Source organism: Sapajus apella, unplaced genomic scaffold (genome assembly GCF_009761245.1).
Source record: "Sapajus apella isolate SASKATOON/1434 unplaced genomic scaffold, GSC_monkey_1.0 scaffold4, whole genome shotgun sequence".
Lineage (NCBI taxonomy): Eukaryota > Metazoa > Chordata > Mammalia > Primates > Cebidae > Sapajus > Sapajus apella.
Genome location: NW_022436944.1, coordinates 28480350 through 28504359, shown reverse-complemented (window position 1 = coordinate 28504359; position 24010 = coordinate 28480350). Strand labels below are relative to the sequence as shown.

General features: G+C 37.7%; 1 protein-coding gene and 1 pseudogene across 6 annotated transcripts in view; one reads left to right on the top strand and one right to left on the bottom strand.

The window, feature by feature from the left end:
* Nucleotides 1-24010, top strand: part of ARMC8 (armadillo repeat containing 8) — a 113216-nt gene that overhangs the window by 28585 nt on the left and 60621 nt on the right. For all 5 annotated transcript variants that reach the window (XM_032265339.1, XM_032265310.1, XM_032265320.1 and 2 more), the window contains 7 exons: nucleotides 5990-6061; nucleotides 7426-7568; nucleotides 7674-7771; nucleotides 12773-12865; nucleotides 19875-19955; nucleotides 21865-21940; nucleotides 22035-22125. In XM_032265339.1, the coding sequence (XP_032121230.1) occupies nucleotides 5990-6061; nucleotides 7426-7568; nucleotides 7674-7771; nucleotides 12773-12865; nucleotides 19875-19955; nucleotides 21865-21940; nucleotides 22035-22125 (654 nt within the window). The remainder of the gene's footprint in view (nucleotides 1-5989; nucleotides 6062-7425; nucleotides 7569-7673; nucleotides 7772-12772; nucleotides 12866-19874; nucleotides 19956-21864; nucleotides 21941-22034; nucleotides 22126-24010) is intronic.
* Nucleotides 18057-19016, bottom strand: LOC116541315 (annotated as a pseudogene). The gene is made up of 2 exons (XR_004264787.1): nucleotides 18165-19016; nucleotides 18057-18067 (listed from the first exon to the last, which is right to left on the bottom strand). The product of XR_004264787.1 is annotated as a 40S ribosomal protein S3a pseudogene (transcript).

The following is a 24010-nucleotide window of genomic DNA, read 5'->3' as shown; positions in this document are numbered from 1 at the left end:
ATTTTTTTTTTTTTTTTTGAGACGGAGTTTCGCGCTTGTTACCCAGGCTGGAGTGCAATGGCGTGATCTTGGCTCACCGCAACCTCCGCCTCCCGGGTTCAGGCAATTCTCCTGCCCCAGCCTCCTGAGTCGCTGGGATTACAGGCACACGCCACCATGCCCAGCTAATTTTTTGTATTTTTAGTAGAGACGGGGTTTCACCATGTTGACCAGGATGGTCTCGATCTCTTGACCTCGTGATCCACCCACCTCGGCCTCCCAAAGTGCTGGGATTACAGGCTTGAGCCACCGCGCCCGGCTGAGCTGAATTTTCTATAAATTTTCCAAGTGCCTCTTGAATCAAAGCCTTATGTTAAAAATAACTTTAGTTTGAAGAATAGATCATCATTAGCTAATTCTTAAAATTGGCAATTCAATAATGACAATGGAATTCATTGTCATGTAACTTTAGTTGGAATATGAATATACCTCATTTCTTAACCATGCTTGATTACAGAATGATATCGTGCTTGGGTATCTGGATATTCTCCAAAAAAATCATGATAATTACAGTTACAGGGACAGCAGTGTGTACTTTCGTGATTCTCAAAGTCGAAATAAGTTGTTTAGCATGTTGCCCTTATTCTATCCACAAATATGTGTTTTTTCCATATTTTACAAATGAATGTTTTATAAACTGAGTTTTTATAAGTAGATCAAACTTTATACTCAAATTGTAGTTTTCAGTATCCAGTGTGCTTTTTGGCTACTTCATGCTAATTAGACCAGAAACGATATATAGAGTATTACAAACATGAAGCAGAAAAGAGCTGCCCTCAGGTGTGTGAAAAGTAATACTGGTTCAAAATGAAATATATGTATAGTCATGCATTACTCAGTGATGTTTCAGTTAAACACAGATTGCATATACAGTGACCCCAAAAGATTATAATACTGTACTTTTGTGTTTAGATACACAAATACCTACCATTGTGTTACAGTTGCCTACATTATTTAGTACGTAACATGCTGTACAGGTTTGCAGCCTACAAGCAATAAAATATATCATACAGTCTAAGTCTGTAGTAGGCTGTACTAGCTAGTTGGTGTAAGTACACTCTATGATGTTCACACAAGGACAAAATTGCCTAATGATGCATTTCTCAGGATATATCCCCGTCGTCAAATAACGTGTCCTCATCATTAAGCAAAGCATGACTGTGATTAATTTTTAGCTTTAGCCTCCAGTCTTCAATACTTTTAAAGATTATTTTGTTTTTAGTTGATATTAGGTTTTCAGTTAAAAAGGTTACTAGTTTTGACTGTTTAGAATAAATACATTGATACTTCATTGACTGAAATGGTTTCTGCAGCAGGTCTAGATCCCATTTTTTAAAAACTTTTTCTATTATTTTAATTGCAACATACAGTGTTTACTTTTTCTCTTGGTTTTCATCACCTTTATAATGCTCTAATTTAGACATATGCTGTGGTAGGCACTGTACATTTTAACATTTAAGCCCTTTTTCTCTGACACACTAAAAATCTCTTTCAGAGCAAAGAAAGTAAAGTACAAAGTTTATCCTCATGTAAATGTGGGTACTTATCAAGTCCATTTATTAGCATGCACATTTAAGATTCTAGGTAGATTTTATCTGAAAATCTTCCTCAACAAGTGTATGTTTGTAACATCTTAATACTGACTTCTTTTCTCCCACTTCCCAAAAGTGGGATATCCCCAAGACTTACTTTCTAGTCTTTCTACCTGGATATTCTTATCTCACCTCAAAGGTAATTCAGTGTGCACAAAATCCAGATCAATTCTTGTCTTGCTAAGATATTTCTTCTTTAAGCTTTCTATTGTTTCCTGCACCCATGTGCCCAGACATGAAGTAGTCACTCAAGACGTGTCACATATCACATTTTTTTTTTAACCTATGAAATCATCTTGTTAACTGATTCCTCAAAATGACCTTTGTGTTAATGGTTCCTTCGGCCGCTCCACTAACCAGATTTATATAACCAGATACCTAGATAGATTGATTAATTCCTTCAACAAACATTTATTGAGTGCCTGCCTAGTACTAGGCATTGTGCTAGCGTGTGGCGGGGGTTGGGGGGAGTCTAATGAATGGAGGGTCCCAAAGTCCAATGAAGTAGTCAGATAACTAAAGAGACTATCCATGGTAGTTTGCATGGTGAATGCTATGATAAGATAACCACAGGGGGTCTGGAGATCACAAAGGTGGCATCAGCCACTTAGTTGTCCCTCTTAACTCTAGTATTATAAGCATTCCAACCCATTTCACATTCTGCTTATTTTCCTTAGTCACTGCTTCCTTCATGTTTCTTCTGTGATCAAAAATTGATTGCTCCTTAATTCATCTCCCTTTAGTTTGTCATCTCCCTATCATTTTTCTAACTTTATCTTCCATGCCACCCTAAAGTGAACTTTTTTTCAATTCAGGCTCCTTGTAGTGCCCCAAGAGCATACCATTTTCATTTCCAGTATGGTCTTGTATGAATGATTTCTCCTTTTGCCCTCCCATCTGCTTATCGAAACCCTATTTTCTAAGGTTTATCTTAGTTTTTAACCATTGCCTCAAAACCTTTTAAGCTTATTGAGCATCTACTTTTCTTGGCCTTATAAACACTCAGTTTATAATGTAGTACTGACTTATATTGATAGTGTTATTTTTGCCCCTCCAGGGATATTGTGAACTCCTCAGGCCAGACATCTTGTTGTGTGATGCTTTCGTGTACTCCATAGAGCCTAGCATAGTGCTGAGCTCAAAAACTAGTTGTTGAATTTCAGTAGAAGTAAGTAGAGCATTTTTCCCAACATTAAAAGTTGGTGGGCATGAGATGACATTCTTTTGGTCTACTGGGAAAGGGGTGTCCGGCTAAAAGTTAGAAACACTTTTATTTTATATAAAAATGTAAAACTGAAACACAAAAGGAAAAAGAAAATGAATTTGCAGAATTCATTTGTCTTTTCCCTTGGTTAGTTGTCAATGCCTGATGTGCTGTCGGTAATGGAAAAAACAGTTGACATAAAAGGCATGAGTTGAGACTGGCTCTGTCATTTAATATTGGGTTCTGAAAAAAGCCCCAAACCTGAGTTGTAGCTTTCTTCTCTGTAAAATGAAGTTACTATTACTTAAGGTTATGATGAAGGTGAAATTAAGTAGTAGACGTGGAATATTTTGTAAATTTGAATGTAATATATAAATCTTGGATAGTATTGTGTTCCCATTTGGATGGTAGCTCTGAGTTTGCATTTTACAAAAATAATGGATATCTAGAATCACTGTAATTAATGATCTATTGATAGTAAACTTCTTTGATATTTTCAGATCAGACTGGCTTTCTTGCCTCTCAAGAGGAGACAGATTTTATCCTAACAAAGTGATCATTGTATTATGATAGAGGACAACTAGGAGGGACACAACCCTGACCTGGGGGTGTCAGGGCATGCCTCCTGGAGGAAGTGACATTCAGACTTGAGGGATGAGTAAAGCTAGCCAGGGGAAGGTATGAGGGAGGGAATAAGGAGATGACAGAGAAGAGTAACTGCACTCTGGGAACCGAAAGAAGCTTCATCTAGATGGCTGAAAGTTGTCATCTGAAATTGATTCATTAATCCTGCTAATCCTTTTGATTTTAATTCTTCATAGAGGTGATTTACCAGCATTCCTTTGTAGTAACAATTGAATAGAATTTATTAACATCTTTTTTCCTTATCTAGTGCAGGTATATTTACTTATTAAAGCCAGAGTGAGAATCTTTTTCCTTAGACATTGGTCCATTTTATTTTGTTCTCTTTAGTTTGCAGTTACTCTATTGCCATCAACTACCTCCTTCGTGTCCTTTTTGTAAACTATTAAGAGAATTAGAAAATTGGTTTTGGAGGGGTTTTTGTTTGGTCTTGTCTATACAAACATGGCATAGTTTCAGATGTTTGGAATGGGTTCATTTGATAATGTTAAGGACCCCTCATTTCTGCTTAATTAAGAAGAATGGAGAAGAAAAACTGGTGAAATATTAGGGTTGGGAGTTCTGGAATAGAAAGCACTCAGAATGGCACTTGGCACTACACAGACTCTGAGTAGATGGGGGCTGGACAAAAGAATGTACTACATTAGTATAGGCAGAACACATTAAGAGAAAGGAAGATGATGAAAGTAAACATGCGTTGATGATTTAGGAACTAAAGCTTCTAAAGAAAACGGACATCCATGAGGTTGCAGGAGCTTAGAAATACAGTGTCTTACTAACCATGCTAATTGAGCCTTTGATACTGTATAACTTTATATTCATGTATCAGAACTTGGTAAAAACCTCAGTAAACTTCATTTAGTTTAGTCCCGTAAACAACAACAAAAAAATTGCTAGTTATTTCTTGTAAACCACGTAAAAGATCTGAGGGATACTTTACAGAAGGATAGGTCAGGCCTTGGAAAAAAGCCTTACCCTCAGGCACTGAGCTAATGGAAGAAAGAACAGGCATTCTCAGTGTTTGGCTTGACTTGTAAAAGTGCCATTCAGAAACTTGTGGGGAACATCTGCTTTTAGCACATCACTAGTTGTTGCACTATTTTTCTGCGATAATCAAAAAAAGGCAGTTGAAGGGAAGAGTTAATTGTTACCAGGTTTTTTTATTCCACTAAACAGGATTGGTGTTAGTGTTGGAAATGTACGCTGACTATAACATTTATTTGTTGATTTTTTTTTTTTTTTTTTTTTTTTTTGAGACAGAGCCTTGATCAGTCGCCCAGACTGGAGTGCAATGGCGTGATCTTGGCTCACTGCAACCTCCACCTCCTGGGCTGAAGTGATTCTCCTACCTTAGCCCCGCAAGTAGGCGGGACTACAAGTGTGTGTCACCATACCTGGCTAATTTTTGTATTATTTGTAGAGACGGAGTTTCACCATGTTGTTCAGTCTGTCTCAAACTACTGAGTTCAAACAGTACACCTGCCTAGGCCTCCCAAAGAGCTGGGATTACAGGTGTGAGTCACCATGTCCTGGCTGGGGAAGTATTTTTTAAACATTTTATTAGCAGTGCTGGGTTTATTTTGAGCTATTTATTTTTTCTCTGCATTTTCTTTTGAACCAACCACAAATTTTGAACGAGTCACAAATAGATCAGTGGTAGAGGTTCTCTTATTGTGGAATAGAGTTTTGCTCCTGGTGAAGTATAGAGCTCTATGTAGCTAGAATAAAAAATACTGTGAATATCTGAGATGTAAAAGATTTTTTGTTATTTTTTAATCTTCTTAAGAAATAATTTGCTGCTTAAACAAAAATAGTAACAATGTGTTGTGTTTTTTCTAACCAATTTAAAAATGTGTAACAACAATCCAAAAAATGATGGGGAAATGGAAATACATATGCAAGGCTCTTAAAATATATGTGTAGTGGGCTAATATCACTTGCAGACTAACTGCAATAAATTAAAAGATGCATTGGAAAACAACAAAACCCAAAGAAGTACAGTTAGTAAGACAATAAAGCAGATAAAATGGAATTATAAAAAATAGTATATAAAGAAGTCAAAAAAGAAAAAGGAAAAAAGTGAACAAAGTGTGATCCTTGAAACAAGGAGATATGTTCTGTGGACCGGTTTTTTGTTGTTGTTGTTGTTGTTTGTTTGTTTAGCTCACTCCCTATTCCTAGAGCTGAGTGTGAAGGTGCACTATATTGCTTTATATCTAAAGGATTGGTAGGTATCCTTTTTGGAAGAACTCAATTCAGACCTGGAAGTCTTTCATTAGTACTCAGGATATCTCTCACTTTCTACAATACTTGTCTGTTTTACGGCCCCCACATTCACTCCACACCTATCTCTATCACTTCCTTAGTACTTTAGGTGAAAAAAGGTCAGTGCTTTCACTTTGTCACATCTAAGATATTTGCCAGTCTAAGATATTGCATAGTAAAGTAGAATGATCTTTGATTTTTTTCAGTGCTGTCTCAACATACTTTATTTTTTTCCCCCTGAATTCAGAGACATGAAAAATGCTGTAATTGGAAACAACAAGCAGAAAGCCAATCTCATTGTTTTAGGAGCTGTTCCAAGGTATGTTTGCTGTCTCACCCCTTTCTTGTCATTCTTACTAGTTTCTAATGTATTTTTTACTATCAATCATAGAACCCATTTTTTCCTGAATTGTCTATCCAATTCTTAAAATAGATCTTATTTTAAAAAATAAGCATATAAACCATCTCTAAGGAAGAAAAATTACAAAGTAACAGAGAATGGAATAAAAAGTGACTGTGTTAATACTTTTTGAAAATTCAGAAAGACCTTTGACCTACAGTAAAAGGTATATAAGAAAGGTACAACAGCCTGATACTTTCTTCTCCATTTCCGTAGCGCATTGGCAGTTTTGTGTGTGAGTGAGTAATTTATAAGACCCTTTTGAATTTAAAGAAAAAAACTCTGCTTGGTTTTTAATCCAGTTTCATTTTAACTTCTGATTTCTACAATTTGCTGTTTTTTAAGTTAACATAGGAAGTTTAGGAAGTTTGATTTGTTCTTTTGATGACCTAGTAAGTTTCCTTTGGGCAGGCGATGACAATTATATAACTTCCTCTTTACTTTTGCTCCTCAGAGCTAAGTTTTCTGTGCAGTTTCTATTACATTTTCATTCAGAATTTTTTATTGTTTTGGTTTTTTCTCCTTATTTTCTAGTCTTGATGAAGAATTAATGGTTTAAATGTCTTTAACGTCACCAACCCCAAATGTATACTTTAGTAACTGTAAAGCTGTCAGCAGCCTTTCTTAGGGGATTTATGTTTGGCGTATAGTGCTTTAGGGAGCATAAGGGTCCTACCTTAGAATATAAGGTAGATGGCCATAAGTGGAAGAAGGTTAGGGTTTGGGGAATATTTGTTTGTCAAGCCAGGCTGGAGTAGAAATGAGAGGATCTCTTCATTTTCCAAATGAGAAAACTGAAGAAAGAAGAAACTCCCTTACTTGAGGAGCTGCACAAGAGCTTTAAAGATTCCCTGTAGGCTCTATCTCTACAAACTCTGTACTTCTGCTCTGGATTCAGAGCAGTAGCATTTCTAGTTTGAATTTAAGATCTGGCAGCACATGGCATTTGATTGAGAGTCTTCATATTTTGGAGACCCAACAGGAAGTGGTAGATGACGTGGACTACACGCTGTTTCTACAGAGACCACTTGTGGACAACTTTCAGATGTACATTTTTGATAAACTCTGAGAATATGACAGTTCTTTTTTTCAAAACCTCTTCTAGATTTTTTTTCCAGATGTTTCTTTCTTTAATTAGCAGATGAGATAAACAAATGACCACTGAATTCATATAAATTCAACCAACCATATTTTTAGTATGTGGACTGCACAGCCTTTTTTGGTCACACTGAGTCTTGTTTAAATTTTTTAGTCTCTTTGTTTATTAAGTTCCATCTTTTTAGATTGTTGTACTTGCTTCAGCAAGAAACCTCAACCACAGAGCTGAAAACTGAATGTGCAGTGGTGTTGGGAAGTCTTGCTATGGGTACTGAAAACAATGTCAAGTCTCTACTGGACTGCCATATTATCCCTGCCTTATTGCAAGGTATGTAGGGAAGCCATTTTTTGCTCAAGTAAGGATAAGAATCAGTTTACAGTACTTTAAATACTGGTTGAGAAGATTAGTCTTAAATTTAGTTTCTGTTAATAGGACTACTGTCCCCAGACCTGAAGTTTATTGAAGCTTGCCTCCGATGCCTGCGCACCATCTTCACCAGTCCTGTCACTCCAGAGGAGCTACTGTATACAGTGAGTTTTAGATATATTTGAGATATTAGTTACATTTCACTAACAGCCTACTCCTAATTTGCTTAGCATCTTTAGACTCATCATAACTGTGTTATGTAAAAAAGCCTCAGCTGGGCATGGTGGCTCAGACCTATAATCTCAGTGCTTTGGGAGGCTGAGGTGAGAGGTTTGCTCGAGGCCAGGAGTTCAAGACCAACCAGAGCGACATGACAAGACTCCATCTCTACACGAAAAAAATAAAAATAAAAATAAATTAGCCTGGTGCAATGGTGCATGCCTATAGTCCTAGCTACTCATGAGACTGCAATGGAAGGATTGCTCGAGCCTAGGTGCTTGAGGTTATAGTAAGCTATGAGGTGCCACTGCACCTCAGCCTAGGTGACAAAGCAAGATCCTGTAACTAAAAACAAACAAAAAATAATAATAAAAGTCTCTGCCAGGTGTGGTGGCTCACGCCTATAATCCTAGGAGTTTGTGAGGTCAAGGTGGATATATTACCTGAGGCCAGGAGTTCGAGACCAGCCTGGCCCACATGGTGAAACTCCGTCTCCATTAAAACTACAAAAATTAACTGCACATGGTGGCACATGTCTGCAACCCTAGCTACTAGGGAGGCTGAGCCATGAAAATCACTTGAACCCAGGAGGCAGACATTGCAGTGATCTGAGATTGCACCACCGCACTCCAGCCTGGGTGACCGTACAGACTCTGACTCTAAATAAATAAATAAAGTCTCAAAAAGTGTTAGAGTTCTTGCTTATTTCCAAATATCAGATGCTCTCAGCTTTGTAAGAAAGTGAAAGATAGTCTCAGACTTTGAGGAATTCACAAGCTATTTTTAAAAAGACCAATTTTTATCCCTCTGTACGTAGAACTTAAGAGAAGCTTATTTTATGCTAGATGAACGATAAGGAGTTCAGCTTACTTTAGGTTGAAATCTAGCAGAGTAGGCTTTGCAGAGAAGCTAGAATTTAATCTGGGCTTTGAATAATGGATAAGATTTAGAGAAGTGGAGAGGAAGGCATGAGGCACCGTCCTAAACTCTTCTAGCGTGTTTTTTTTGTTGTTGTTGTTGATGGGGGGAGATAGTGTCTCTTTTGGTCACCCAGGCTGGAGTGCAGTGGTGCAGTCTCGGCTCACTGCAACCTCCACCTCCTGAGTTCGAGCAATTCTCCTGCTTGAGCTTCCTGAGCTTCTCAGCTGGGCCTACTGGCATGCACCACCACGCCCAGCTAATTTTTGTAGTTTTAGTAGAGACAGGGTTTCACCATATTGGCTGGGCTGGTCTCAAATTCCTGACTTCAGATGATCCACCCACCTCAGTCTTGCAAAGTGCTAGAATTACAGGCGTGAGCCACTGTACCTGGCCATTTCTAGCTATTTTTCAATATACAATAGATTACTGTAAATTACAATCACTTTACATGGGGTTAATATTTTTGAAACTCTTTCAGTTCACAGCAAGAAGCATATTTTCCATTGCCTCACTATACATGTGAATTTGTGTGCTTGTGTGTGTATGTAGGTATGTATGTATATGTGAAAGAATCCTGAGACAAGTTTCATGACATAGTTCCACGGATGAAATGCCCTCTGGTTTCTATGTGATCATTTTTCATTCTTCAAAAAAATGGTGGTTGTGATTATCTGAGCCAGCATAACAAATCATGTTGTCAAATTGTGCACACAGGAGTCAGAGATCTTATCCAGAATTAGGCTTTATAAGTATTTTAAGACTATAAGTAATCAAGAGGCATAGGCAAAGCAAGCATGGAGAAGAGACATGTCACATGGCTCCCTAGCCTGTCCTTTCTACATCAGAAACATACTCTGCTGGAACTTAATGATACATAACGTGGTCAATAGGTGAGATTTATGGGTTACCTCCCATAGGGAGCACCTAAATTATGAAACTTCTTTTATTTATTTTTGATAGGCAGATTTGCTCTGTCACCCAGGGTGGAGTGCAGTGGCTCAGTCTTGACTCACTGAAATCTCTGCCTCCCAGGTTCAAGTGATTCTCCTGCCTCAGTCTCCTCGGTAGCTGGGATTACAGGTGCGTGCCACCATACCTGGCTAATTTTTTTTGTATTTTTAGTAGAGACAGGGTTTCCCCATATTGGCCAGCCTGGTCTCGAACTCCTGACCTGGTGATCTGCCTGCCTCAGCCTCCCAAACTGCTAGGATTACAGGTGTGAGCTGCTGCATGCAGCCTAACATCTTTATTTTATACCTCATAGTTTTATGTGAGATTCTTCAGGGAGTCATAACCTCATAAATCTGTAGATTGTTTACTACAGTGGTTCTCAGATTTGAGGTTGCACTAGAATTACGTGGAGGGCTTGTCAAACAGGGATTGCTAAACCCCACCTCTGGTTTCTGATCCAGTGAGTTTTGGGTGTGGCCTGAGAATTTGCATTTCTAGCAAATTTTCAATTTCTCTCTTTGAGAACTACTGCTTTACTGTAGACATCCTGCTTAAAGCATTCCATAGAGGACTTAGTAACTATCAGTTTATTGTCCCTGTAGTTCATATGGTAATGTTTGCAAAGAGATTAAGCCAGTCACCTGTCTTATTTACCCTGGAAGTTTCTCACCTACCCTCAATCCCATAATAAGGGGAGAAGTTGATCCTGGCCAACTATTTTAACTCCTTCCACCTCACTCTCTAAACTGATTCATGACCTACTAATGGATCATGGTGCACAATTGGGAAAATTCTGGTCTATGCCAACTGTTCTACATGAGAAAAATTGAGACCCAGGGAGGTTAAATTTAGATAGAGTGTCTAAATTATGAATCATCTCAATTTTGTGCCTCAGATATTTTATACCTCAGAGACAGTGGAGAATTTGTGAAGAGTTGGATTGGGGAATAACTAGCAGCAGTGTTTCAGTGTAATTAACTGACTTCTATGAGTTGGGGTGTATAGAGGCCAGCTGTTAGAGCAACTCAGGCAGTAGAATAGAGATGGGGCAGGTAATCCAGTAAGAAGATGGCAGGATTTCTAGCTTGAAATTGTGTTTACTAGATGGGTGCTTTTGGGTAAATTTTGTATTTAATAATTGTTCTTTGCCTTATTTAATCATCTGTAAACTGCAGATATATAGACACAATTAACAGAAAGGGGGCAGATATGAAGAAATGGGATGGGGGCTATTGTAACTGAGGGAAATTGAGGAATGCAAGAACATTAGAAGAAAGGAACGAGGTGGAAATAGCTTTAGGAGCCTAATAGAAACTTTTTAAACTACCTCTGTGTTTGCTTTTTTATCTTAGCTGCTACGTACTTCACCGTTCTTTGCTCAAAGTATGGTCTGTAGGCCAGTGGCATCAGCCTCATTTGGAAGCTGACTCTTAAGATCCTACCCCAAACCTACAGTATCAAAGTACATTAAGAATATCTCCTGGGAATTTGCATGCACATTCCTTCTTGGGAAGCATAGCTCTTGTGATGTCATTGACTGAGAAGCTTGAGCTAAGTCTCCTTTCTTACCAGCGGTTCCAGCTAGATAACCTTTCAACTTTTAATTTCTTCTGCATTTTTTTTTTTTTTTTTGAGACGGAGTCTTGTTCTGTTGCCAGGCTATAGTACAGTGGCATGATCTCGGCTCACTGCAACCTCCACCTCCCAGGTTCAATCTAGTACCCTGCCTCAGCCTCCTGAGTAGCTGGGACTACAGGCGCGTACCACCATGCCCGGCTAATTTTTGTATTTTTAGTAGAGGCCTTCCAAAGTGATTACAGGCGTGAGCCACTGAACCTGGCCCTTCTGCATTCTTCTGTTGTTTTCTGTTTTTGAGACAGAGTCTCACTGTGTCACCCAGGCTGGAGTGCAGTGGCGTGATCTTATTGCAACCTCTGCCTCTCTAGTTCAAGCGATTCTTGTGTCTCAGCCTCATAAGTAACTAGGATTACAGGTGTGCGCCATGACAGCAGGCTGATTATTGTATTTTTAACGGAGACAGCAATTTGCCATGTTTGCTAGGCTGATCTCAGACTCCTGACCTCTGGTGACCCGCCTGCCTTGGCCTCCCAAGGTGCTGGCATTACAGGCATGAGCCACGGCTCTCAACCTGCATTCTAAATAAAAGGAAATTCTTGGAGAGCCTTGCAGCAGAGTGGGTTGATTCTTTTCTCTTATTCTGTGCTATTACATAGGTTGTTAAATGTCAGCAATAGGCAGAGAGTGGGCTGTACCTGAGAAGCTGCCAATCATATAAATTGTCTCTGTAATCCCAGCAGTTTGGGAGACCGAGGGGGTTAGATCCATGAGGTCAGGAGTTGGAGACCAGCCTGACCAACATGGTGAAACCCCAGCTCTACTAAAAATACAAAAATTAGCTGGGTGTGGTGGCATGCACCTTTAATCCCAGCTGCTCAGGAGGTTGAGGCAGGAGAATTGCTTGAACCCCGGAGGTGGAGGTTGCAGTGAGCCGAGATTGCGCCACTGCACTTCAGTCTGGGCGATAGAGCAAGACTCCATCTCAAAAAATAAAAAAGTAAATTGTCTCATCTCGTACAGATTGAAAATAGTTAACTACAGTCTTTATGAGAGATTGTTAGTAGTTACTGGTGCTTAACATCTTGAAGATCAAAATTTTCAAATTTTATTTTTATACAGTAATTCTTCTTATAAACTATGTACTAGTGTATAACGTACTAGCTACCTCACATTTTTGTTTCAGAACTTATTTCTGTCATATCTTATTGAAATGATTTTGTTTTATCGTGAGGATGTAGGCTGTTTTTTGAGAGAGTTATTGAGAATTTCCTGTTCTCATATTTTGTTACCAAGGATGAATATTTAAACCCCTTTCTTTGTCGTTGGCCTGGACAGTTTTGATGGGCCATGTTGCTTCTGTTTTGTTCTGTGCGTTAAAGAGACTTGATTTACTGTCATTAAGATAAGAGATTTGACTACCTTCTCGTGGAAATACTTTGTTTCATCAAATGTAGTCATGGCACCTGAGTTCTTGTTGCTGTGTTCTCTTTTCCTAGGATGCCACAGTGATACCACACCTCATGGCACTGCTTAGCAGGTCCCGCTATACCCAGGAGTACATCTGTCAGATCTTCTCACATTGCTGTAAAGTAAGAACCAGAATAAATGTTCTCTATAATACAAAAATCTTATGCCTTTAAGAGATTTACCTTCTTTGTGTACCCTCCCAGAGATAATCTACGCATATGTAAGTAGACCTATGTGTATATATATATTTGGTTTTAAACACAGATGACAGCATATGATACATACTGTTCTGCACCTTAACATTTTCACTTGACATATCTTGAAGGCTGTTCCATATCAGTACATAAGGAGCTCTCCGTCATTCTTGTTTTTTAACAGTGCATAGTATTTTAGTGTACAGTTATATAATTTGTTTATCCAGTCCTCTATTGTTGGACATTTAGTTTGTTTCCAGTCTTATTACAATACTGCAACAAATACCTTGTATATAAGGCATTTTATAAGAAATAAAATTTTTGAGTCAATTTATATATTTGTAATTTTACCACATATTTTTTTATAGCGATTGTACCAGCTTATATTACCAGAAATGCTGTGATCATGACTGTTTTCCCTCACCCTTGTGCCCTATTACTGGAAACTGGTTTAAGTGATCTCATATAAGGAGAAAGGAGAGAGATTCTTCTCATTGTTGAGTGAAGTTTCTCTTTCTTTTCTCTTCAGCCTATGAAGTGCCATTTAGTTTGGTTTATAGATTATATGTTGAATGTATCACTTTTGATAACCATGGGTAACCAAGGGTGATTACGTATTTGAGATCTTTCTTAATTTCTACACGTCTTCTAACCAAATAAGTATCTTCCTATGATGCCGTATCATTTATAATGCAAATGCCAAGTAAGGAGCTTTGGGAACTATAGGAAAGAGGGGATAAGGGAAGTGAACACCTGGAAGACATAGGTCTCTGCTGTTTTAGAACAGCTTTCCAAATAAATGAAAGCTAAATCACCTGGTTGTAGGAAAAGTTTCTACATTATAATTTACACATCTGCACTCCCTTCCAAACAAACTCAGCTGATTATCACAGTCTATTCAGTACTATTTAAGATTTTTGTGAAAAAGTTTTAAAGTTTCTCTTCTCGGATTACTTTGACAAAGTGTGGGCCAACTCATAGGAGCAGTGATATCGAACCATGCCTTAATCTTTTGAGGTGGGGCAAAGAAAGGCTTTAAGAAAATGACAATTTTGTTGCAACTCACTTAAAATGAGCTCAAACCAGCAAGGCCTAGAATTTTCCAACAACAAAATGATGTCTTATAGCCAGCCTGGCAAGTTGAGAAAGATACTCCAGAACTGTATGCCTCATTAAAAAATCTTCAGGGGCCAGGTGCGGTGACTCACAATTGTAATCTCAGCACTTTGAGATGCCAAGGTAGGTGGCCCTCTTGAGCCCAGGAGTTTGAGATCAGTCTGCGCAACATGGTGAAACCCTGTCTCTACAAAAAATATAAAAGAATTAGCCAGGCTTGGTGGTGTGTGCCTGTAGTCCCAGCTACTCAAGAGATTGGGATGGGAGGATTGATTGAGCCCAGGTGGTTGAGGCTGCAGTGAACTCTCATTGCACCACTGCACTTCAGCCTGCGTCGCAGAACAAGACCCTGTCTCAAAAAATAAAACTGTCGCAAAGAATAAAAATGAAAATAACATCTGTTTCTGAGTGTTCAACAGAGTACAGCATCTACTAGTCATAACCATAGTAATCCCAAAAGGCTACTGAAAACTGGACCTAGAGGAATAACTATGTAATAAATTATTTTAAGCTATGAGAAGTTTGAATAACCCCATTCCTGAAGTTTATCCCATCCCCAAATAGCTTTGAGGATTACTCATCAGAAACTTTTCAACACTTTAGGTATTGCTCATCTGAAACTTCTCAATGCTGTTTTTACTAAAATAATAGAGCACCATTAAATCATTATTTTTTGCTGGAGAGAAATTTAAGCTGAGGATAATAATTAACAGCCACTCTCATACCACTAACAGAATGGAATATGTTACCAGAGAAAGTCACCTTTACTCACCTTTTAATTGGCTAAATTAGCATTTGCCACTTAATTAAATAACCACATTTAATATTCTGAGATGTAGCTAGGCTTCAAGAAAAGTATAGCATTTATCAACCCATTGATAACAGTAATAGCCTAAAATACAATATTGACGACTTTACTGATACACTGACAAACGTCTTTGAGAACAACTGATCTAATGGTCCATGTATTGTCATTAAATATAAAACCCTTTTATTTCCATGTTGTTCTTTTTTTGCATGTAGGCTAAAAATAAGATTTAAAGTAGAATTTTAAGACTTATTTGCAGGGGCTCATGTTAACCTAAGATTAAATGACAAAACTTAAAATTACTAATTTGCTTAGAATGGGATCAATATTAAATAAATGTACATACATTTATCTCTTCCCTTTGGGGAAGGGAAATAAAAAGGGAGATACCACTAAAACATTTGTGTTGTAATCTAATTACAATTATATCTTTGAAATTTTCTCCCTGATTTATTCATCAAAAAACACCCACTAGAAGTAATATCTGTTGAAATTCTAACTTCTAAACTGTTGCCATTTCTTAAGTATTTACTCAGATTTCTGAGACCTATATTTTGGAGTTTAAGACCATGAGAGCTAGGCTCATGCCCATAATCTCGGTACTTTGGGAGGCCTAAGCGAGAGGATCCCTTAAGCTCAGAAGTTTAAGACCAGCCTTGGCAACATAGTGAGACCCCCCTGTGTCTGAAAAAAAAAAAAAAAAAAAAAGGACCATGAGGACTTTGGTGCTTCTTACGCAATGGATTCTGCCTCACTAACCACCAGGTTCCTGCAGGTTGATTTGGAGAAAGATAAACGAGAGGCTTGATAAGTCTCAAATGACAGCTTGTCCTTGCTACTTGGTTTGGCCACTAATTCTTTCCTTGCAATTGGCTTTTTTTTTTTTTTTTTTTTTTGAGACAGAGTCTATCTTCCAGGCTAGAGTGCAGTGGCGCGATCTTGGCTCACTGCAACCTCCATCTCCCAGGTCCAAGCAATTCTCCTGCCTCAAACTCCTGAGTAGCTGGTACTACAGGCGTGCAACGCCATGCCCAGCTAATTTTTATATTTTTTAAAAGTAAAGATGGGATTTCACCGTGTTGGCCAGGCTAGTCTTGAACTCCTGACCTCAAGACATCCACCCGCCTCAGCCTCCCAAAGTGCAGGGATTACAAGCATGAACCACTGTGCCTGGCCCCTTGCAATTGCTTTTATGCAATCAAGGTATCTTGTCAGCACCAGGAAACAATTATATATAGAGAGAATTGTTGTGTGCTTGATCTTTTCCCCATCCGTATAAATATAACTTAAAAAGGATATTCCATAAATTATTCAGATCTTAGAAAAAAAGTTAAAATCACAGGGATATATGTTGAAATGATGTTATTAATAGTAAAAGACTGGAAACAATCTAAATGTCTAACTATAGGGTACTAGTTAAATAAAGTTTAGAACATTCAGATAATAGAATAAGGCCAACAAATAAATGAGAAAACTCTTTATGTACTGATAAGTATGATCTCTGAGATAAATTATAAAGAAGAAAAGGTTTAGAGCAGTGTATATAGTCTTCTACCATTTGTATCAAAATGGGGAAAAGAATGCATTTATGTATCTGCTGGATATGTATAAAATGTATTGGAAAATGTAATCTATTAGGTCACCTCAAAGCAGGAGAACAGATTGGCTGCAGATAGAGGTGGAAAAACAATGAGGTGCAAGAAGCTGAGGCAACAAGTACCCATGCCTACTTAGCTTTTGTTAAGCTCTGCCAGTGTCTAAACTGGGTTGTCAAAATTGTTAAGGAACTCAAAAATCCTTAGTGTGATGATATAAGCTGAAGCTAATTTAGGCTTATCTTCACAATTTAGTAACTAGGTAAGAAAAAAATGGGCTGAATCCTTACAAGACCCTTTTTTCCTTGGCTCCCCTACTTCAGTCTTCACCAGTATTTTTATAATGAAGAAGCAGGGACCCCTTTGTTTCAAATGAGACAACGAATGTAAAGTGTTTGGAGCAGTGCCTGGCACATAGCAGGATGTATCCAGTAAGCAGTACCTATAATTACAACTGCAGATGATGCACGGATGAGGTGGGAGGAAAGGGAGGACACTTAAAACCAATGCCCTGAGAATGTCAGTATTTTCAGTTATTGCAAAAACAGGTTTGCACCGTTCTGGATGGATATGTAACAATAACTGTATTACACCATTTTACTCTGGGAATTTATCCTCATAACCTAAGGATTTGCACTGAGACGCAGCTTCAAATAATGTTCAACGAAACGCTGCTTATAACAGTAAAACATTAGAAACTATCTAAAATATATAATGGGGGTTTGCATGAGCAAACTGTAGAATACTATACTGGTATTAAGAATACGAAACTCCAAGTTAGAAAGTATGGAAAAAGAGACAAATTGCTGAATTTTTTAAGGATTCTTTTAATAATATATAAAATATTTGGAGATTGTTACCTATAAAATAGAATATGACTGTTGTGCTCTTCAGAAGTATAAATGCTAATTTTCCCACTTCAAATGATGGATGTTTTGGCTCAAGAAAGAATGAGCATCTTCATAATAATTGTTACTTGCTTAAATAATGGGGTGGAGAAATTGGTTTGAGAGCTCTTGCTGGACCAATACCTGGTTTCTTCTGGTGAACCCAGACAGATAGCCTACCTTTGTGATATTTTTCTCTTCTGAATAATAATAAGCATGAAATATCATTCCTTTGTTAGCTCTAACTGATTTTTCATTAATTGATTGGATAAGGTTGGACATAAAATGAATGAATAAGATTTGTGGCAAATTTGTAGCTTTGCATTAACTTTAGCTTCTGTCACTTTGAAGCTCTTTAGTACATTGATTAGTAGAATACAGAATTGATAAAAAAAAAACAACAACAAAAAAAAAAACCTTAGCCTTCCATTCTCTGTATCTTCTTTGTTTCTTTAAAGACTTGTTGGTTCCTTTTTTTTTTTTTTTTTTTTTTTTGAGACAGGGTCTCACTCTGTTGCCCAGGCTGGAGTGCAGTGGTGCGATCTTGGCTCACTGCAGCCTCTACCTCCCGGGTTCAAGCAATTCTCCTGCCTCAGCCTCCTGAGTAGCTGGGACTATAGGCGCACACCGCCACGCCCAGCTAATTTTTGTATTTTTAGTAGAGACGGGGTTTCACCATGTTGGCCAGGATAGTCTTGATCTCCTGACCTCATGATCTGCCCACCTCAGCCTCCCAAAGTGCTGGGATTACAAGCAGGAGCCACCGTGCCTGGCTGAACCAATACTTTTTTGTTTGTTTGTTTGTTTTTCACAAATAAGACTTTTTATTTGCCACTATTATAAGTCTGAACTTTAAACAGATTCTTGGACTGGTGGTTCATATCCATCAGCTCGTTCAACATTAGCACCTGTCTCATCCCCAGTGGCTTTTCCAGAACTACTGCCTTCACCATGAAGCTCCATGAGTTTTCCCAATTCAAACTTGGGCTCCTTCAGCATTTTTACTTTTCTAACGAAGACATCATGGAGAGGATAAATAGATTGGCAAGCCTTTTCTATGTCTTTTCCAATGCTGTCTGGAATCAGTTTATTGACCACTTCTTTCAAGTCATTTGCCTGCACCTCTCGGGTCATGATTTCCATCGTCTTCTTCCGGATTTGGCGGACCTGTTGGTGCTGAGCATAAGAGGTCTTCCGTATCTGATTGATGGTTTTTTTGGTAAAACCAACACAGAACAGACGAAGCAAGCAACCATCGGTAGTCTTGACATCAACATGAGCTTCAATCATTGTCTGCCATATTTTGACCATGGAGCACATTTTGTCACGGGTAAGATCCATGCCATGGAAGTTAGTCAGGCAGTTTTTGCCCTGAACATCTTCAGTAATTAGCTTGAATTTCCTAAATGCAACTTCATCATTCTGCAAATCAGCAAGACTAACTTCAAACACTCGACCCTTGAGGCCATCAGATGCAATTTTGGTTCCTTGGGTCCTGGTGACTAGCGTCTTTCCAGTATTTCTTATATTGAACATAGCGGATGCTTTCACATCATACCAATCTTTCTTAGAAAATGGATCAACCACTTTCTTCTTGGCTCCCTTTTTGCCGCCTTTCATAAGGCGCTTATTCTTGCCAACCGCCATGGTGCTGCTCAGAGAGCCAAAAGGGCTTGTTTGTTTGTTTTTCAGACGGAGTCTTACTCTGACACCCAGGCTGGAGTGCAGTGGCATGATCTCAGCTCACTGCAAACTCTGCCTTCCGGTTGCGGACTATTCTCCTGCCTCAGCCTCCTGAGTAGCTGGGACTACACGTGTGCGCCACCACATCTGGCTAATTTTTGTATTATTAGTAGAGTCGGGGTTTCAACATACTGACCAAACTGGTCTTGAACTCCTGACCTCGTGATCCACCCGCCTCAGCTTCCCAAAGTGTTGCCATTACAGGCTTGAGCCACTGTGCCCGGCCAAACCAATACTTTTTAAAAAAGAAATCAGATAGAAATATGGAAACAAAAACACATCGTTCACTTCTCATTTACGGAGAGTTGTGTTTCCCACTATAGCATTATCCAGACCTCTCTGATGTGTTAAGGTAGGTTAGTCCGTGGTCCAGTTCCTTTTACAAATCATTTTTAGAGTTCCTCCTGACTAGCTTATCATTTCTAAGTTGTAAGAATGACTCTGCCACTGTTTTCTATGGGCATAAGGCAATAATGTGCACATGAAATGCAGAATTCATCGTGGCTCTATTGCTGTGGTAGTGTTCTATTTAATAATTGCAGAGGACTTGTGCCAGTATAGCTTCTGTGCCCACTTCGGTATTTTAGGAAGTGAAGAGGTAGCATTTCTAGAACTGGAATGAGTTAAGATATGGTAGCCCCTTGCAGGACCAAAAACAGTGTCTACCCTGCTTTTTGAAGGTGTTTATTTAAGCAAGAGTAACAGGATTCTGTACTATAGTGAATGTAGTTTTATTGGAATGAATCGTTACTATTCTTAATGTGTTATTGTATTCTCTTTTCTTACAGGGGCCAGATCATCAAACAATTTTATTTAATCATGGTGCAGTTCAGAATATTGCTCACCTACTAACCTCACTGTCCTACAAAGTAAGATGTTAAAAATTGTGGCCAGATTTTTATACCTTGTTTGTGATTTCTAGAAAGAGACCCACATATTTTTATTGCTTCTTTGATAATTGTGATCAAAAGTAGTATTTTATAAGTAAAATGTTATAGGCTTTAGAATATTCTTTAAAACAGAAAAAAAACTGCCCTTGCATCTCTATTTTTTTAGTATATGGTTATACCATGAGTTCTTACTAATTTGCACCAATTAAATAGATTTCAAATCTTTTTTGGGTAGGTACCAGTGCCATAATGCCTTGAAGTATAGAAGCAGTGGGTTTCTATATCAAGAAAGACTTTGGATTTTATATTTGAGACCTTTATTTAGCCGCAGTGTCTCAGACTTAGCATATACCCACACAAACATCAACATTTAAAATGTGTTATGTTTTGTATTTTGAGTTAAAAAGTAAGGTGTTTTCAGACTTATTTAAATTTACTTTATTGTCTTTTATATATAAAAGTATGCAGGGTCGTAATATAGTACCAGGTGTTGAGTTAAAACCTTGGCCATTCATTGTTGTCCATCTACAAGTTGTAGCCAAAGTTGGGACATAGTCCTTATTGTGTCACATTACAGTTGGGTATTGTAGGAGTTTCTTGCAGAGCAGGGAAGCAGTCATGTTTGTCTTCTGTCCTCTTGCAGTGACTCCCTTCTACTCTTTTAGTCTTTAAATTTATTTCAGGTAGGACCTGCTAATGTGTGTGTTTTCCTTAACTCAGCTATCTAGTTTAATCTTGGTAAAGAGCTCATAAGGATAGAAATGGTGAGTGAAGCTAACTTCAAACTAGCTGGAGGCAGGGGAAAGAAACATGTACTGAGAGCTACTTCCTCTGTCCTGTGCTATGCAGAGGCTAAACCAGTCAGCCCTTGCACATCAAGAAACAGTTGTTTGGGTGGCTATTTATTGTTCCTTTACTTCACCTCCTTTGGCTTCATGAATTCCCCCAGCTCTTCCATTTCTCCTATCTTTTCTGCACTAGACTTCCTTATTTACTATTATGATTTGAAAAACCTACAGGTTGTGGAAAGGGGACTAGTCTGGTGACATTACTTTCTGCCAAGGTTTGGTATATTGCCAAAGTGCCATTAATATAGTCTGTGTTCCTCCTGTGCACTAATATATACTAGTGCTGCAGAGCATTGCCTAGATGAGGGGCAGGGCATCTTCATACCCCAGCTACCTATCTGGTGAGTGCTTGTCAACCTCATGTTCCACATTAAAACATCATGTGTAGACTTAGGCTTAGAAATGAAGATGAGGTTAGTAAAAGCTGAAAAGAATAAAAAATAACAGATCACTTAGGAGCTTCTGAAAATTGTAAAGCATATTATATATGGTTAAGAGATTGGACCCTTGGTATTGTCCCAAACCAGTAACCTAGTTTTGAGGAATAGTAGCACAATTCATGGGTGTTTTCAAAGTTAGTTTAGTGCATCTCAAATTTATTATAACATTGTTTCCTCTCCTTCTGTTCCCTTTCTCCATCCCATGCATAAGAATAGTTTATTTATTTATTTATTGCCTTGAAAGTCACTTGGTAATTAATTGATACTAAGTTCTCTTGTTCTTTTTATCTTACCAACTGTATTTTGTACAGTGCTCTTTTAACTTTGGGGATTTATCTGGTTAAATTTAAATTGCTACTTCCTCATTGGTTTTTTTTTTTTTCTGTTACTTCAAAATTAATTTTAACTTTTATAATTAATTTTAACTTACTGTACTCTTCAGATATACTGGTGTTATAGTTATTTCTTTGAGGCCTGTTATTATTTTAAGCAGATTTACATAATTTTTTTAGAAGAGTTTAGATTCTGAGACATTAAAATTTGCATTTGCAAAATTAAAATAAACACATTTTTTGTTTGTTTGTTCATTTATTTTTACAGGTTCGAATGCAAGCACTGAAATGTTTCTCAGTTTTAGCTTTTGAAAACCCCCAGGTATCGATGACCCTGGTAAATGGTAGGCTGGATCTTTCAGTGGCACCTACATGATTTAATTGATGAACTTTGTAGATTTAAAGAATTTCCTTAATGATTGTTTGTTTTATTTCTAGTTTTGGTTGATGGAGAATTGTTACCACAGATTTTTGTGAAGATGTTACAGAGGGATAAGCCTATTGAGATGCAGCTCACATCAGCAAAATGGTAAAAATCAGGACAATGTGGGAAGAAAAAGTGTTTATCAATATCTTAGAGTATTTTTGGACAGCCAAATTTGCTTGCTCCCAATCCCCATTTTATTTGGGGAGTTTGAAATTTGAAAGTCATGGAGCTGTTCCACATTTTCTTAAATGGATATGAGTTTTTTAGACTCAGCTTATTACTAGTAGTATGCAAAACAGGAACTCTCGTATAATATCTGAGATGGTCTTCAGAAAATTACTTTATTACATCCTCAAGCTACTGTTGTTGTACTTCAGTTGAAATAATACTGAATTAGATTAGATTAAACCAGCTATACTATGCTAAGTATTAAGCCAGGTAAATACAAAGATACAGAAATACGGAGTAAGAATTTATTGAAGTTGATAACCAAGGGATGATTTCAGAGAATGTGGCTTCCCCATCTTTCAAGGAAAAAAAAAACACACACACAAAATTCTCATAAAATTGTGATGGTTTGTAAGATATTTATGCAAAGTTATTATTATTATTATTATTATTTTGAGATGGAGTCTTGCTCTGTTGCCCAGGCTAGAGTGCAGTGGCCCGATCTCAGCTCACTGCAACCTCCACCTCCCAGGTTCAAGCAAGTCTCCTGCCTCAGCCTCCTGAATAGCTGGGATTACAGGTACACGCTACCACGCCTGGCTAATTTTTGTATTTTTAGTAGAGACAGGGTTTCACCATGTCGGTCAGGCTGGTCTCAAACTCCTGACCTTGTGATCCACCCATCTCGGCCTCCCAAAGTGCTGGGATTACAGGCATCAGCTACTGCACCTGGCCACAAAGTTTTTATTAGCAGAATTTCTGGCTCATATGAGCATTCAGTGCATGTTCTGTAATTATCAATATATGAATGGATGTGTGGAGCACTTGTGTAGGGGCCTATGCTAAGTATTTAAGAAGCTGTGGTTCTAATATTTTGGTGAGAATTTTGAATTTTCTTTCAATTATTCATGTATCATAATTGTTTGGTTTTTGTTTATTTGTATTTTTTGTTTGCTTGCTTTTTGTCTTTAAAACTGAGCATTTGCCTCTGTCAGTAAAGTAATATCCTCAAGTAAATGGTTTCAGAAAAACAATATGGTAACAAGCCTCAAGATAATAACAGCTACAAATATTTCAGCCCTCTGCAGTATAAGTAAAATAATTTTACCTATTTGTTTATAACTTTCTGTAGAAGCCAAACATGAGATGTTATTTTTTTCCCTATCTTGCTAAAGGAATGTAATCAAAAGGAAATTTATTAATTTATGTATCTGAAGTGCTTAATGTTCAGTGGCTGCCTAGGGAATACAAATTAATTATATTCTTATTCAAAGGCAGCTTATAATTATGATAAGTTATTTTTCCGTAGAACCAAATTATTGACTCATTCCCAAAGCCACTGCTGTTAACCTCTCAATTTTTCATTTCTGATGGGTAGTTGTGTTAGAGGTTAAATGCCTCTTCTGTGATACTTCTACTGCATTTGGAGTTAGAATACTCCAGCTTAACTTCATTTAAACTGAGATAATATGTTAATCTTATGTTTTACTTTGAACATTTTTCCCTTTTTATTATGGAAAATTCTAAAGTATGAATGGGCCCAACACCTAGCTTCAAAATGTATCCACTCATTAGGTTATTTATTTTTAAAACTATTTGGTAGGTTTTGGTTTTGGTTTGGGTTTTGGTTTTTTAAATATCTGACTTACCATCTGTATTTGTCAGTTATCTTTGATGGTTAAATTAACTGAACCTCCTTGTCAAAATCTTCTCCCTCAAGATAAGTGATATTATTTGGTTTTAATTTTTTTTATGAAATCTTAAAGACAAGTAATTTTTCATTTAAAGCTTTAAACCCCAAGCAAAAACTTATTTTCTG